Below are 16,796 nucleotides of genomic sequence, written 5' to 3'. Positions count from 1 at the left end.
CTTTGCTAGTTGGAGCACAGCTAACAGTCCTCAGTTTAAACTGAATTAGTATCTAATACATATCTGATTGACTTCTTCTTCTTCTGATTGGCTCAATTAGTTCCTGCGAAGAACATTCACTGCATCTCTGTTCAATTACCTTTAACTTCATTTTCCAGCTGCTTCATTTCTGTGAGTGGCCTCACTATAGGGCTCCATGTATTTCAATAATCAAAGAAGAGCAGTGGTTTTGATGATGAACTTTGTCTGGTTTTGGTGTTGGGCCTTTAGAGGGGAAATATCAACTCCCTGCTCCGTCCAATATTTGGTCGAGTTATCTTCAGACAAACAGAATCTGTCAGCAATATTCATGTCTCTCTGAAGATGATTCAACCGTGCCAACTCCCTGATTTCATTTTTTATTTGATCTCATCCGTTTATCACTGCAGGATTTAGCTATAGACATAGAGGGTTTATTGCATTGTTTCTACTGTGCTATGATGGTGTTTCAATCATTCGGTTTCTAAGTTACTCTCCTTGTTTGTGTTGGTAATGACCACTACTTTCTTTGAAGCACATAACAGACATGACATTGCTTTGCCATTATTTTCAGTTTTCCCAGAAGGCAATATTGCTAGTGGAAGCAGCTGTGTAGAAATGGACACTATTCAGAGAGCCCCACACTGTTTACCTGTTGCTACCTTCAGGTCTACGTTTTCACTTGACTAGCACTAAAAGCCATTATTCCAAGAGTTTCACTCTGGATACGTATTGTTTCCAGGGGAATCCTGGATCATTATGTTTGTGGCCCCGTGGCTGTATCAACCCTGACACTTTTACTCTGCAGTGGCTCCAAGAATAGCAAAATCATCAGTATGCTGTTTAATCTGTCTCACACTTTACCGGAACGTGGGACTGGAGCTTCACTTAAAGGATGACCTTATTTTGGGTTTTTATTATGTCTTTAGACTTTAACAACAGCACCTGAGGATGCTCATCAAGTAGGGTGATATGTCTGCACTGAAAGACAATGGAGATACCAAAAGTCTGTGTGTCTCGTGGAGGAAAAGATGCCTTCTGCCTCACGCTGGATATGTGATCTAATGACACTGAATGCTTCCAGACCAAATGTTGCTGCTTTAACACCTTGTTGCTAAAACTTTCTGCATTGTAAATGACATGCACATGGCTGTGCCCTCTGCCGGCCCTTTGTATGGACTATGAAGTGTATAATATTTTTGCATGATATATAGCATGCAAGTAATAAGAGTGTTTCTAATACTGGCTTTGTTTGCTTGTTTTCTCTCTCCCCTTGTATTCCAGAAGTCAAGAACAATATGCCAGGTGAGTTTGAATAAAAAAAAAAGAGAAATGAATTAAGTATATGACAGCCATAGCAATCATTAGTATAGCTGCAGATATCCAGACAGGCTAGGCCAATACAAACATTGCATCGGCTCGGTGAGTCTATAATATGAGCAAGCATAGTGTTGGTATGCCTCCACAACGCGGACAGCGTGGCCGGAGGCATTAGGTTTCCTGGTTGTCCGTCCGGTCCATTGTTGTGAACACAAGATCTCAGGAATAACACCTTGAGAGAATTTTTTCAAAGGTCACTTTGACCTCTCAAAACATGTATTTGGCCATAACTCAATAATTCATATGCTAATTATGACAATTTCACACAAATGTCTAATAGGATAAAATGATGAAGTGCTGACATTTTGGACAGACATGGATGTGAACCGCCCTGGTTGGCGGAGGCATACAACCGCGAGGTGCTAATTCTAGTTTTGCAATCATTTTAATTTATGTGCAAATTGAAAATGCGCATGACAGGTAGCCTAAGGTGGCCTTAGATTTAGTTATGATTCATGTGGTCAGCTTTAATATCTGTAGGAACTGATGGGGGTGATTCCATCCATCCATTATCTTCTGATGGGGGGGGGGGGGGGTTACTGCAGGTTTAAGTCCAGACAGCAGCTCAGAGAATGTGAGCTCTGTTATTGAACCCAAGACAGAGAAGAGGTACAATGGTTTTTTTCCTGCAGGCTATCACTTCTGCTAACATGCTGGTATTTCTAATGAGGAAAGCCACTGGAAACTTTGTGTGATCTGATGCCATGCTTTCTCTCCTGGGAAAACATGTATCATCACAATACCATTGAGTATTGAAACTAAGTGTGCTCTGTGCTTAAGAGTTCTTTGTGCTTCTTCCCCTTCCTTCTCTTTTCTGTTCTCAAGGCCTTGCACATATGATGGCAGAACAAGGTATGCCTCTCCTTCACCTCTTCTCTCTTATGTCTGTGCTTTGTGTGTGTGAGTGTAGTGTGGAGCTGCATGTTTTCGCGCTGTAGAAAATGAAAGTGCATTTTTTAAAATACAGTGTGATTTTTTTGATCATTCTGCTTTATTGCCCTACGAAGCCAGAACGCACTACACAACCGCTAGGAAGTGGCTCAGGGTCACTGGCCTCCAGCTAAACAAGAGAGCTGTTTAAAGGTGAAGCTAGTAACTGAGATAACTACCAACAGCCTTTACTAGTGCTCACTGTTTTCACAAGCATTTTCTTTTATGTAACTACATTTAAATACAGTATAGAAACTGGTAGTAACTAAATGCAGTTCTGATGGAGCCTAAGTAGTTTCTGCTGACAGTAAGGTTAAAAGCTAACTAGCGTAACCTTACTTAGCAGAGTAGTAGCACCTGCCAACACAGACTACATCGGTTTGCAGTCCAGCCGCCGTGGGGAAAGTACCTACTGTATGTACCAAGTACTGTTCTGAAGTACAATTTTGAGGTAGTTGTACTTCTTCAGTACTTCCATTTCTACGCCACTACAATTCAGAAAGAAATATTGTACTTACAACACAAAAAAACATGATTATTTTCCAATATTAATCGAATATCTCAAAATATGAAATGATATGATGAATGATACAACAATCTCAATATGAAGAGTAATTCTTATGAAATATAAATATTCAAAATGAAGTTTATTTATCATAAACAAACTAGAAAAAGGCAAGAAAGCTGGAAAGTCCTTACATTTTCCTCTTTTAGCCTTGTAATGTTCAGAAATTTCTCAAACAGAGAGGAAGAAGGCCATAGTGGAGAAGAAGGCCACTGAAGAGAAGAAGCAGCAGCCCCCCCTTTCGCACTCTTTGTTTCATCAGCAAGCAGGGCAGGAGTCAGCAGGTCCAGGTCAAAATCAAAAGTATTTAATATTGTTAACAGAAGCCAAAACAATCACAAACCAAATTACACTACCGATAGTCAAATATTTCAAGAAATATGAGACCCCGTTCATACCACAGGACAGATGTATCTGCCCCATGGTACGAAGGAAGTCTGATTCTCTCAGGGGACAAACAGCTCCTTTGCCCCCCCAGAGTTGCATTCCTCAACCTATCGATCAGCTCCACGATTGGCTGAAGTCCAATGGGCTCCTCCTTGGATCCTGACCCATTGTCCTGGGCAGACACCTCAGTGAACTACCCACTTCCCCCGCAGATTTACACCTTCTGACATTCCTCAAACCCCCATCACAGTCACTCAATATACATTCAATGACCACACTCCTTGGTTTAACACTTCCTAAGTAAACACACTGTGACACATAATATCCAGCACTAGGAATGCTTTAAAACTTAAAATTCCTCACAGCCTCTGAAGATGATTCAAAGGCAGAATGCAATATCTGCATCTTAGGTATTATATACTATGCTAATATGTTCAGCAACAATATGGTCCTAAAATGAAGGCTTTATTATTGACATCCCGTTTACCTGAGCAGCCTCAAAACTCCAGCGTGTGTGTCGTTCTCTGCCTTTGCAGGGCAGAGTTGGTGTGACATTCATAGATCCTGGAATCCTGTTGTGGGTGCATGTTTCAAGTGTTTTGTGATGTACAGCTGCTATTGTACATTGATTTATCCTCATGCCATGTATTCATATATACATTGATGTGCTTGGTGTCAGTCTCACCTCTCCTCCTCTTCTTCCTCCCTGCCTGGGTTGTCTCGGCTGTGGATCCTCTCTTCTGTCTCCGCCTCCTCCTGCTCCTCTAGCTAAAAGCAAAGGTACAGCTTTTTCGAAATCTTTCCTTTTCCGCCAATATGAAAAACGACGCTCGCTCTGTGAGTGTTTGAGAGAAGTGTGGTGCAATGTGTTTGATGCTCTAATGTGTTTACTTGTCTGTGTTCAGTGTCCCCTCTGTAATGGTTTCTCACTGAGGGTGCTTGGATCAAGCGAGTAATTAAGCCAACCTGAATAGAAGGAGAAAGAAAAGAGAGAGCGCGTCGCTTTGTGTTTTCTTACTGTGCCTGTGTGTGTTTAGTAATTTGCTAGAATGCCGTACAGTGTATACAGGGACGGCGTCAAACAGATTTATGAGCTACAGTCGCTGTGGATCGCTTTTCACAAGAACAAGCCTCTCCACCCTCTTCCTCAGTAAATCGGGGTTTCTACTCGTTCAAACGACATTCTCTCTGCTGGCTGATGGAAGCTGTGAGGGGCAGGCTTTCTGTTGACAAGTGCTGTCTTAAACTCTATAATCTAAAGCCATGTTCACACCCAACCTGCTTGTTGGTGGTGTGACATAACTTGGTGCATTTAGTATTTGATTCATTTATGCTGCCAGTCAAACGAATGACCTGCCTGAGATGGTTTGGAGGGGAGCAGGGTGTCCTGGAGCTACAGGTGTGACTTCAGGAAGCTCACTTACTGAACAACACACCTTTTAGATCTGAGGACTTGCATCTGGACTGCAGAGAGATGTTCACCCTACAAGCAACAATTGCTGTGCTGTGCGTAGATTTGGAGCACTGCCCGTCGGTCAGATAGATTAAATATTGTAACAACTTAAAAACTGGCAGGTACAGTTGCAGACACCAGAATAAAGTAGAGAAAAACTCTGATTAAATGAGAAAAAGTATAAAATAAACTAAAAACAAGAATGTTAATAGTTCCAGGCCTCATGTCCATTTTGACTTGCAAGTAGTCTTTACAGTGTGTAGAAATACTAACATTTCAACACCTTCAGTCTCTGCTCAGGTAGACATTACTCCTCTATATCTTTACATAGATAATAGTTGTTCACAATGTTCAATTTAGCATCTTTAAAACACACAACCAGTTCAACTGACTGTAAAGTCATGTGTGATATTCTATGTATTGAGATATTTGCCAGGCAAACTGTTAAAAATATTCCTTCAAATATTATTACTAGTACCATTTTAAATTTTTAGAAATTACACAAACTGACTGGTAACCTTTTCTTTTGTATGTTTTGGTTTGGTGTTTGTTGGGCGTCTTTGTGAGGCCATTATAAGCTAGTTGGTATACAGATTAAGTATTATTTATTGAATAGAGAGGCAGCGACAGAGCTGAATGCAAGCACTGAAGCATTGAATGGTACTTCATACATCTATTCTACTACACTTGGAGGCAAATGTTGTTTTTACTTTACCACATTTTACCACATACTTTCCACATGTTTTAACAGTAGGGTTGCAACAGATAACAATACTAATTCCCTACAGATACAGCTATAATATAATATAAGATAATTTGCAAATCATGGTTTTACTTAGAGAACATGTGATGAGATTATGCTATAGGATACATTGCATTGGTTTATATGTGCCTCCCCACAAGACTGATTGACTTATTTTCTCATTTTTATTAAAAGTATTGTTATTATTTATACCCAAATAGTCTATATATCATGATTTATTAGGAGAAACCAAGCAATTCAATCCAAAATAATTTATTCAGCACCCCGATATAGCCAGAATGGAATGATCTTTGTCCCATAACACCATTTTTAGATTGGCTTGAATCAGGATATATCCGTCAAATTGCCGACTATTCGGGCTCACCTCTAGTTCCATATCATTTGCCTGCTGCAATCACCTGTAATGGCTTCCCCAATTCACAGAACCAAGCTTGTATAAGCTCCTGGAGATTCCTCTCTCCATACACCTGTCTCTCTTGCTTGTTGCTGTGTCTAATCCCTGAGCGAGGTGGTAGACATTATTAGGCATCAGGCTCCCTGTCGCCTCCTGTTAGGCAGACGAGAGGCTCCATTCTGGCTCTATTTGGATGGCGGCTCACTGGTGGCAGGGAGAAAGACACAAAGAGACAGGAAAGTGTGTCGCTGCCGTCGAGGAGTCCTATTTTACTGTCCTGGGCTCATACAGAGTGCGTCTCTTCTCATTTTCATTCCTTTTGTTAGACTCTTTCTCTACTTGAATATTCTCTTGGTCTATCTCCCTGCTGTCTCTGTTGTCTTCTTCACTTTCACTCTTCATCTACTCCCTAATTACCTTTCCATCTTTTTTGCCTTTATCTGACCTCTATCTTCTCTTTCAAAAGTCACTACCACTTTCCAATCTTGTCATTTTTTATTACCTTCATTCTTTGTTTATGCTCACTGTCTTAAGCAGTTTTTTCAACCTACCATTTTAGTTTGGATCCATCTATGATTCTTGACAGAGCAATAGCACCAACACGGAAGCCAAAGTCATTGCACCTGGCTTAACTTGAGCTGCAGCGCAATGGCCAATCAATTATGTGCAATTACACATTCCTTTTCCTGGAAGATGACTTTGTAATGTGAACAGAGTATTTCTATTGGCTAAAGTGATTGTCCGCTGTGAAATAGTGTTTTGGCATCTGATAAACCTTCATTCTCAGGGATGTTAGTCAAACCGTCAAACCAGTACTTATTTCTTATGCCTGAACGCCCGGTAGCAAAGCATTTTGTGTAAGCGCACCATTAGCTACACACCATTAATCATCTTTTCTGACAGTTCAATTAAAATCAATTCAATTTATTTTGTAAAGCCCAAAATCACAAATCACAAATTGTCCTCAGAGGGCTTTACAATCTGTACATATACGACATCCTCTGTCCCGGGACCCTCACATTGGAACAGGAAAAACTCCCCCAAAAAACACCTTTAACATGGAAGAAAGGAAGAGACCTCGGAGAGAGCAACAGAGGAGGGATCCTCTATCAGGATGGACAGAAGTGTGTTAGATGTCATGTGTACAGAATGAACAACATAACAGAGTTACAACACATTCAATGCATATGATTTAAGTCTAATAATGGAAAAATTATGACTACTAATAATAACTGCAGCAGTGGATATAATAGTATGGTAATGATAATAAAAATATTAATTGTACCGGTAATAGTAATAAAAAAGTGACTTATAATAATAATAATAATAATAATAGTAGCAGTTGGTTTCAGGCAGGACCAGGGTCCAGATATAACCATGATCCAATTAAACCTGTGAGGAGAGAAAGCACAAAGACACCGGTGAAGAAGCAACGTTAGTAATGAGCGTTAATGGGACATGAATTCATACAGAAGGAGAGAAAGAAGAGGAGAGAGGAGCTCAGTATATCCTAGGAAGTCCTCCAGCAGTCTAGGCCTATAGTAGCATATCATGGGGCTGGTCCAAGACAAACCTGAGCCAGCCCTAACTATAAACCTGAACCAGCCCTAACTATAAACCTGAGCCAGCCCTAACTATAAACCTGAGCCAGCCCTAACTATAAACCTGAGCCAGCCCTAACTATAAACCTGAGCCAGCCCTAACTATAAACCTGAACCAGCCCTAACTATGAACCTGAGCCAGCCCTAATTATAAACCTGAGCCAGCCCTAACTATAAACCTGAACCAGCCCTAACTATAAACCTGAGCCAGCCCTAACTATAAACCTGAACCAGCCCTAACTATGAACCTGAGCCAGCCCTAATTATAAACCTGAGCCAGCCCTAACTATGAACCTGAACCAGCCCTAACTATAAACCTGAACCAGCCCTAACTATAAACCTGAACCAGCCCTAACTATGAACCTGAGCCAGCCCTAACTATGAACCTGAGCCAGCCCTAACCATACACCTGAGCCAGCCCTAACCATACACCTAAGCCAGCCCTAATTTTAAACCTGAGCCAGCCCTAACTATGAGAGTAAAAGTAAAGTCTGCAGTCTACTTTTAAATGTGGTGAGTGTGTCTGCCTCCTGGACAGAAACTGGAAGCTGGTTCCACAGAAGAGGAGCTTGATAACTGAAGGCTCTGGCTCCAAACCTACTTTTAAGACTCTAGGAACCACAAGTAACCCTGTACAAAATAAATGTAATTTAATTTAATTTAATTACCAACTATATTTGAGATCTGCTAGTACAGCGACCTCACATACGTATACTAGTAGGACAAGTTATAGGAGTTTGATTTCTTTATTTAATTTGGTAACTGAGGGTTTGCTTGGAACCGATTTAATTTAATTAAAGGTATTTGAGTGTAATTACGTAGCTGCATTCACACGTTTCAGCAGTCAAACTGGTGAGTCAAATATTATGCAAGAAAAGCTACAAATCTGCTTCTGTATCTATTTGTCACAAAAATACATTTCGTATCTGTATTGGGATTATATGGGAAGGGGTGGGATTTATACCTTTGTTCAGTCTGCTTCATTTTTTTCTTATACAAGTGTATGACATAACATTTTAACCATGTAACTGAATAAATAACAAGATGTATTTATTTATGAAGCAAAAGTCTAAACTGAGTCTAAATAAACGTATAACTGTTAAAAGTAAAATAAACAAGTCAGAATTTCTTGGGCCCTATTGCATTACTTCCTTCAAAAACTGGCAGTTACATATTTATATTGGGAGGAGGCTCAGAAGACCGTAAAGTTGGTTTCAAAAGAAAGAAAGCGACTGACAAAAATATACTGCAATTCAGGGGGCGAATATTAGTTCAAAATGTGTGTTTGTTTTTTTTACCTGTTCAGAGCGCATGATTCGTGCATTCATGTTGGGTTGCATCCACCATAGACTGTTAAATGCCTTCAAATGTCTATGAAACTCCACAGCCACAGTTTATAATATAATCACTGTTTTTATTTTAATTCAGACTTCCCACCAGAGCCACATGTGCTGACACATGAGTGTATGTGTACAGTGGTTGACTATAGTGTAGTTGTCACATTCTTGTAGGCGTAAGTGGATGTTTGCATGGATGCATCAATGTTCAGAGATACAAGGGGATATATACTATTTGTGCTGTGCATCCGTGATTCACTGTAGTCAGTATACTACTGTATCTAAATATGACAGAGAGGATGGAGAAAATACAATACGCTAACACCTTGTGACGTGATTCAAACCAAAGCCGCTTTTGGCGAGCTGCTCACACCCGAGCTGTTCATGCGGTCCCATACTGTGCTGTGCCCTGTGCTGGCAGAGATCATATGCCAACAAACAGCAGTGGCAACGAAAACAACAGACCCAGACAAAACAGAGAGAGCACAGCCCTGAACCACTCTCTCAATGTGATCCCCATGTCCTTCCCTGTCTACCTCTCTGTTTCACTCATTTTCTATTTTTCTTAGCTACACAATTTAATAATTTGACTGTTAGTGCTTCTGAAGGCGGATGCTTTTTGGGTTGATTTAATCTATTAATTAAAATGACAATTTTTATACAAATATAACATTATGGTGATGATTAATAAGTATGTTGCCAAGTGTTATTTTCAACAACAGAAGTTATTCTGGGTATGATTTCACTTCTATCAGTGTGTGTGTCCCTCTTCGAAATAAAGGTTGCAATAGGCTTTTTTGTTGAAGAGCTGAGGTTCTACCCAGAACCATTTGCTTCTGAAGAACCCTTTTTTTGAAGAAAGGGCTTTTCAAGGGTTCCTTCTAACACTAAGGGGTCCATTAAGAAGCCTTTTCGTGTGATGTGTATCAAACTGTGATTGTGAACCATGATTGTTGTGGCCTACACTGCAACACATCAGTGTTTTTAGCCCTTTAGGAGCTGCATGAGGCCCAAGGCTGCTGGATGTGAGTCCCATAGCCCCAGGTTAACCGGCTGAACTAAAGCCATGGTTAGGGTGGAGAATGATCAATGGTAAATACAAAGGAATATAACATGATTCTCTGTATATAAAACCCAGGGGTAAAAACCCCTGGCTGGGTTCTAGTTTAAAAGCCTTTAAATATGCAAAAAGGTTCTCCGTATTCCCCCCATGGCAGGGTTGTAGATGAAATCTTTGAAATATAAAAGAGTCCTCCTTCAAGGAATCAAAAGTTGTTTTTCTATGAGGACAAGCAGAGGAATATATGGTCCTACATGGTTCTAGTTAGCACCCACTAATGGTCTCCCCTCTTGGTTCCCCTTAAAGGCTTAATGAGTAGGAGTTGGCTGTTCCAGTTTGTAAACACAACATTTAAAGTTGGCTCCTCCTTCCATACGCTAATGGGCAGAGTTGGCTTATAATGCAAATCAAAAATAACTGTTTTTGTTTTGTTTGTCATGTTTTTCTTGTGTTGACACTTGGCTACATTTCGATGTGTGTTGCATAATTAGAATAAATGATCCTTGAATCCTTGAATGGTATTTGTGTCCAGAGAAGAGAATTTAGCAGAGCTTCCCGAGCTCATTGAGAAGAGGCTGAGGAGTGACAGCTGGAGGCAGAGGCAGAGTGAGCAGCAGAGAAACGCCTAGCAATGTCCCGAATGCAACATAATAAACAGAAAAGACAAAATCCAGGCAGAGGTCAGTGTCTGCAGATACAGATAACACCACTCAGTTCTAGTGGGTCATAATTGATGATCGAGAAGGATTATTGTTGTGTTAGTCTCATTGTGGCTTTAAGAGGTTCCTTCTTGGAACCCTAAGAAAGATGCCTTCACTGATCAAAGTGGTGGAATCTTCTACAATTAAGCAGTCAGGTCGTCACTCATCTCTCTATGAACTCAGTGAACTCTATGCGGGGCAAGCTAAGTATGGAGTAAACGCATACTCATAGAATTGGAGTTGCATTCAGGAAACTTCAACACTATGTCTATACCTATATACACCGTTTGATTTTAGGCTAACCCAGACAAAACTGGAGAATAGTTTGGTTGTCAACAGCTCGGTGTGTCACGTTCACTGACAAATGCAGCTTTAGAAATCAAAGATTCTGTCAGTTGAGAATTACAGAGCAAAATTTCTTTAAACATGTTGAGATAATCGTTGAGATATTCGCTGCTGATGTGTGTGAGGCAGACATGCAGGTAAATAAACAGCTTACCCAAACTGAAGTTAGCTTTGTTGCGTTCCCTCACCTCTCGCAGGATTTGCGGGTCTGAACTCCAGTGGTGTCTTTACTTGTGTGTTTACTCAGTTTTAAAGTTTATTGTTCTTCCTGACTGTCAATGACTAAGAAATCTGTGCAAGTTGGTGGAAATAATATTTATCTCATCTTTATAGCTTCCAGCTAGTCTTTCTTTGGTTCAAGCTTTGGTGGATGGACCAAACAATGCTGCCAGTAGTTGAGGAAGTTAGCATCACCATTCTGACTGTTAGAGAACTGACACCATGAATGTGGCTATATTGCTTATGGTTGATAGATGATTGTAGATAATTACAATGTGTTGCTTTTGGACCAATAATACTAACACGTGAAGGCAGCTGTGAATGGTAAAAATGGTGGTTCAAATTTTAAATTCATCATTCAAAAATCGGGGTTTTCTTCAGTTTCTGTCTACTTCAATATCTTGAATACATTTTTATCAGACATCACCATGTATGAAAAATCCTCTAGTTCAGACCAGGGCATTGGACGGCCTGCGGGCCATACCTGGCCCTTTGGCTGTCGCCGACCGGCTCGCGGGATGTCAATGAGATATTAGGAATAAAACGTAAATAAGTGTACATCATGCACGGAATACAGCTGCATTGCTTTTATTTTGTTGCTGTTTTTTTCTCAATTTACGTAAGTTAGTACGTTCGTGAATGTGTGCGAGCGGCACTGCAATGCAGTGGTGGGCCGTCAGGGTAAAGTGTGGTGTGATTGGTCAGTGGGCTAGCATGACTGTTGTGAAGCTGAAGCTAGCTAGCAGAACTTTGTAGTAGTAGTAGTAAGAGTTCAAGATGAAAGATATGTAAGAAGTTCTGACATTGACATGATATTTTTAGCGTTTTGCTTGGTGTAGATTTTTTTTTTTTTTTTTTAAACCGAGCTTTGTTTTTTTAACGCTCAATGGCTGAAGGAGGAGAAACGGATTTCTCGAGAAGGACATTTCAAGAAAAGCTGGATCAGTGTTTGGAGCTACTCTGGATTTGCTAAGCAAGGCAGCAACAAGACACCATAGCACGACAGGACACTTACAAGCTACGGTGCTTTTGAAAACTTTTGCTGAGACCCGAGTGGATCTACCACTCAACGAACACGTTCGCAGGAGAACTTCTGGCTGGAACTGAACCGCACCGATGTTCTGTACAATCACGTCATTGAACTCTTTGTAAACAAAGAGAAGAGGATGGACGTTGTCTTTAAGTGAACAGCAGCTTTGGTAAGTGAACTGCTTTTGTTTTACATCTGCAGTAGCGTTACTACTGTGTTCATTTGTCTATCGTGTCGTTTATGATATGGTTAATATTGTTCCCTCTGATGTGAATAATATTTTAATGGCTCGTGCTCTTTAGTGTGCGGCGGAATGTGTGTTGTAGTGCTGCAGTGTTTCTAGATTGATTTGTCATGCTTTGTTGTCATATAAATATATGTGACTGGTTCTTGTGAGTTTGTTCTTGTTATTATGTTAATTACATTGATTATGGCTGTATGCATTGTCCGTTAATGACGAAGCATCCCGTCATGCGCGTATTCATGTATCTGCACTCTGCAGTTAGTGTATTTGTAGGTGTTGAGCTTAATTTTTACACAAAACAAATAATAACCTGTAGGGGTTAGGGTTCGGACATTTGGTTCTCTGTTTGGTCTTTTGTTTTCTTTTACAAAGCAGGAATTATGGTCTGGAGAAATGGGGATTGTGTGGCAATTGCTTTAGCTCTGTTTCTCCGCTGCTGGGAGAGTTTTTAGCGTGTGTCCTGCTGTTGGTTTTCCTGCTAAGCTCGTTTTGCATATCGCGCCTCCCAGAACACACGCCCCTCAACAGGGTACAATGTTGTTCTTCCGTGGTGGGTGTGTCAGACAGCACGTTGTCTGTTACGTTGGGTGGGTTGCCAGGTTGAGCGCAGTGGCTCCACCGAGAGAACATTATATTTCCCACAATTTAAGCTTCCCAACACGGACTAGATTTCATCACTGAACTGAAAAACTGAGAATTTGGTAATTGGACTGCAGACAATAGTAATACAATGATCCTTGTCAGTGTTTGACTATTATATATGGATATTACATGTATATTTGTTTGGATCATTATTCCAGCTGCAGATGTTTAAGGTGGAGATTATTTTAACTCCTTTATACACTTTTGTTCACTTGAAAAATTATAATGTGCAAAGTAACTAGTAACTAAAGCTGCCAGACAAATGTAGTGGAGTACAAAGTACAATATTTCCCTATGAGATGTAGTGGAGTGGAAGTACAAAGTTCAATAAAATGGAAATACTCAAGTACAGTACCTTGAATTTGTAGTTAAGTACAGTACTTAATCAAATATACTTAGTTATATTCCACCACTGATCATAATATTTACTCTAACCACTTGCAGCTTATCAAATCCATACAATTTACTGCTTTTTATAAAGAGGTGGAATAATATAGAGCAGGATTGAGATCAGTCTATTGGTCCGGCTTTCCACAACACTCCCTGTTTCTCATGTGGCCCCTTGGGATAGCATGTTGAGTAGAATTAGGTAGATACCCATTGAGAGTTAACTTATCCAAACCCAAGAACTGAGCCCAGAAAAGAGTCCCCTATGTCAGTTGGGGCTGATGCTAACTGCCCTTTTTTATTATTTATGTTAATAATTTTGGTAACACTGTTTTTATTTACTTTCATGCCAATAAAGCCGCATTGAATTGAATTGATCTTTGGTACGGTGTGTCGTTGTGTGTCCACGAGTGTGTGGAGGGAAGGATCAATATTTCCTGGGGAGCGATGATGAGCTAACTCAATGACTAATGAATTGTGGTGACATTATGTAAGTAGTATGCTAATCAGCTGTTCAGGTTTGATTGCACTACAGAGGTGTATATTCTTGCTAACCTTGAGGAGACATTGATAATCTGGAGATGATGAACCCTAACCCTAACCATCAACACCCCCCTCTCTTTCTCTGTCGCTCCCTCACCCTCTCTCTCTCTCTCTCTCTCCCCCTCACCCTCTCTCTACGCAAATGTTAGCCAATGTTTGCTAATGCTGAAGATACAGCGAGTGCGATTTCTGAGAGTGGCATACGACTGGCATCGCTGTAGTAAGCGTGTGAAAACGTTGCTCTCATATACTAATATATAAAACTAATTATTAATTAATACATTTCTCCTTTGACAGTTTTAACTAGTTAGCTGCCGGGATAGCTAGCTAAAACTGTGAAACACTAGCTACAGAACAAACAACCAGTGGATAATATCACAGATGAGGCTGTCTATGTTTCCGGCAATATCACCATCATGGTCTGTGTTTTTATCTGTATTTTTGTCATTGTTTTTATGTGGGAGAAAGCTAGTTAGCTATCTACCAGGATATTTGTTTTTTAGCGATGCTAGCTACCCGGTAAAAAACAAGATGGCAGTCGTTCAATGCTACTTTCAGGCAAAATGTAGTACTGAAGACACCCACTGTAAAGGGTCCATTTTTAGTACTTTGCCAGGTATTTATATTTCTGTCTGGCTATCTGCGGACAGATTTTGTCACCATTATCGTGTCACAACTGTGCAAGATGCAGTCGTGACACTTACAGGTGTGTTGGGACCAAAATCAAGATAGAGTTCAAAGATGGCTGTGGTCCGAGCAAGGAAGTAAGAAGATGGAAGATGGGGAAGGGGCCATTTATTAATTTGCTGCTTTTGTCCAACACAACTTCAAATTTACCATGCAGTCACAACAACAAAAATTGCAGGAATCACGCAAGTACATCCGATTCATCAAATATGCTGAACTACTTCAGGCACTGAAATAGACAGAGAGAGCAGACTCTCCAACAAATTTCAAGTATGTACCTGTATGTATATCAGTGGTGGGCCATCAGTGCCAGCTAAGCCTTCATTGCTGGCCTAAACAGAATCACAAAGTTATAGCTATTTTATAATTTTATAATTTTTATTAAATGCACATGTATTATAATTTTTTTTCCCATTAGCTTATTTTCTCATTGCACAGCTCCTGTCTTCCTCAGTTGCTCTGCTTCCAGCCTGCAGCGCTGCTTCCAGCTCAGCTTGTTTTAAGTAGAGCTTTTATCCAATCAGATTCAGCCTCTATGTCTCTAGTTAAGAAGATAGGCCCGATGCCCTCTAGGTAGATTTAGCAGATTAAAGTATATGGGGACGATAGTGTTGATTGTCATAGTGTTCAACCAATCAGATCTTTAATTTGACATGTTGGGCGTATTCTTTGACGTGCCAGTACGTCAGCATTAAGGTGCGCCGTGATTGGTCAGTGGGCCAGCGTGGCTTTTGTCAAACAGAAAGCTAGCTAGCAGATCTAGTGTTTACTAAGAGTTCAGGTTGAAACATATGTAAGAGAAGTTATGACATTTTTAGCGTTTTGCTTGGTGTAGATTCTATTTTCTATTAAACTCTTTGTAATCAAAGAGAGGAGGATGGACCTTGTCTTTAAGTGAACAGCAGCTTTGGTAAGTGAAGTGCTTTTGTTTTACATCTGCAGTAGCGTTACTACTGTTAGATTTTCTATGGTGTCGTTTTTATGATATGGTTGATATTGTTCCCTCTGATGTGAATAATATTTTAATGGCTCGTGCTCTTCAGTGTGCGGTGGAATAGTGTTTTAGTGCTGCAGTGTTGCTGGAATGATTTGTCATGCTTTGTTATCATATAAATATATGTGACTGGTTCATGTGAGTTTGTTCTTGTTATTATGTTAATTACATTGATTCTGACTAGGGTTTGCCGCGGTTGTTTTCCGTTAAGCTAGTTTAGCGGTGCCTCACATAACACGTGCGGTCCTTCAGCTGTTTTTGTTTTTGTTTTTTGTTATTGTTCCGGGTTCAGAAGTCACAGCCCGTTGTCTCCTATGTGAGCACAGTCCACCGAAAACATTATATTTCCCGCAATTTAAGCTTCTGCATTTTCCAAATGCACTAGTATTATTCAAACGTATTTGGTTCGTGAGCCTCGTACCGAACGGTTTAATACGAATATGTATATTGTTAAACCCCTAGAAACAAATAACCATAGCTGTGGCTCATAATTAGGTTATTCAACTGTAGTAGGACAGCACAGAAGGCCCAGGTATAAAATGCACGGCCCGCCACTGATGTATATGAGCATAATGAATTTGCTATATACCCCCTCATAAAGGCCAACCCATCTCCATCATGGTTTTCATCTTTGGGGGGTAAAATTGTCAGTAGCAACCTCAACAACATTATATGCTTATTTTACATAAACTATGAAAAACAATTAGGCCCTGTGTCCGTATACCGCCTTTTCTGAGGGCCAGCGTCTTTTTTCAATTGTTCCCAATGAGGAGCGTCTTTTTTCTAAGCACTCCATATTATTTGTGCTGCCGCTCCTAGCGCTGTAAGTTGTCTCTGAACTTTTTAGAAAAAAAAAAAAAGATCAGATCCATAGATATGCAATGATGATTGCAGGATAATATGTATGTTGATGTTGTCAAGACTGTTTTTGATAATGTGACGAGACAATACAATATACAGTAGCTTGTTCAAGTGTTTCATAACTAAAAAACTAGCTCGCACCGGGGCCCGTCATAGTGGCTGCACGTCATAATAGCATGCACGGGGGCCCACCCGCCCAAAATGAAGCAGTCAAAATTCACAGTTTACCATCACACTGACATAAATCGATGTTCT

At 40.3% G+C, this 16,796-nt stretch overlaps 1 protein-coding gene across 6 annotated transcripts in view; it reads left to right on the top strand.

The window, feature by feature from the left end:
* The window catches only part of nrxn3a (neurexin 3a), a 154,359-nt gene that overhangs the window by 28,966 nt on the left and 108,597 nt on the right, over positions 1 to 16,796 (top strand). For all 6 annotated transcript variants that reach the window (XR_011103564.1, XR_011103563.1, XM_068717645.1 and 3 more), the window contains 3 exons: positions 1,303 to 1,323; positions 2,224 to 2,250; positions 4,049 to 4,060. Coding sequence is in view for 4 of the 6 variants with exons in the window: in XM_068717645.1 (XP_068573746.1) it covers positions 1,303 to 1,323; positions 2,224 to 2,250; positions 4,049 to 4,060 (60 nt within the window). In the remaining 2 variants the exon portion in view is untranslated. The remainder of the gene's footprint in view (positions 1 to 1,302; positions 1,324 to 2,223; positions 2,251 to 4,048; positions 4,061 to 16,796) is intronic.

The sequence above is a fragment of the Cebidichthys violaceus genome, unplaced genomic scaffold (genome assembly GCF_023349555.1).
Source record: "Cebidichthys violaceus isolate CVI_PGR_0920_01 unplaced genomic scaffold, fCebVio1.0.p SCAF_22, whole genome shotgun sequence".
NCBI classification, from domain to species: domain Eukaryota; kingdom Metazoa; phylum Chordata; class Actinopteri; order Perciformes; family Stichaeidae; genus Cebidichthys; species Cebidichthys violaceus.
This window is presented reverse-complemented; position numbering and strand designations above follow the sequence as displayed.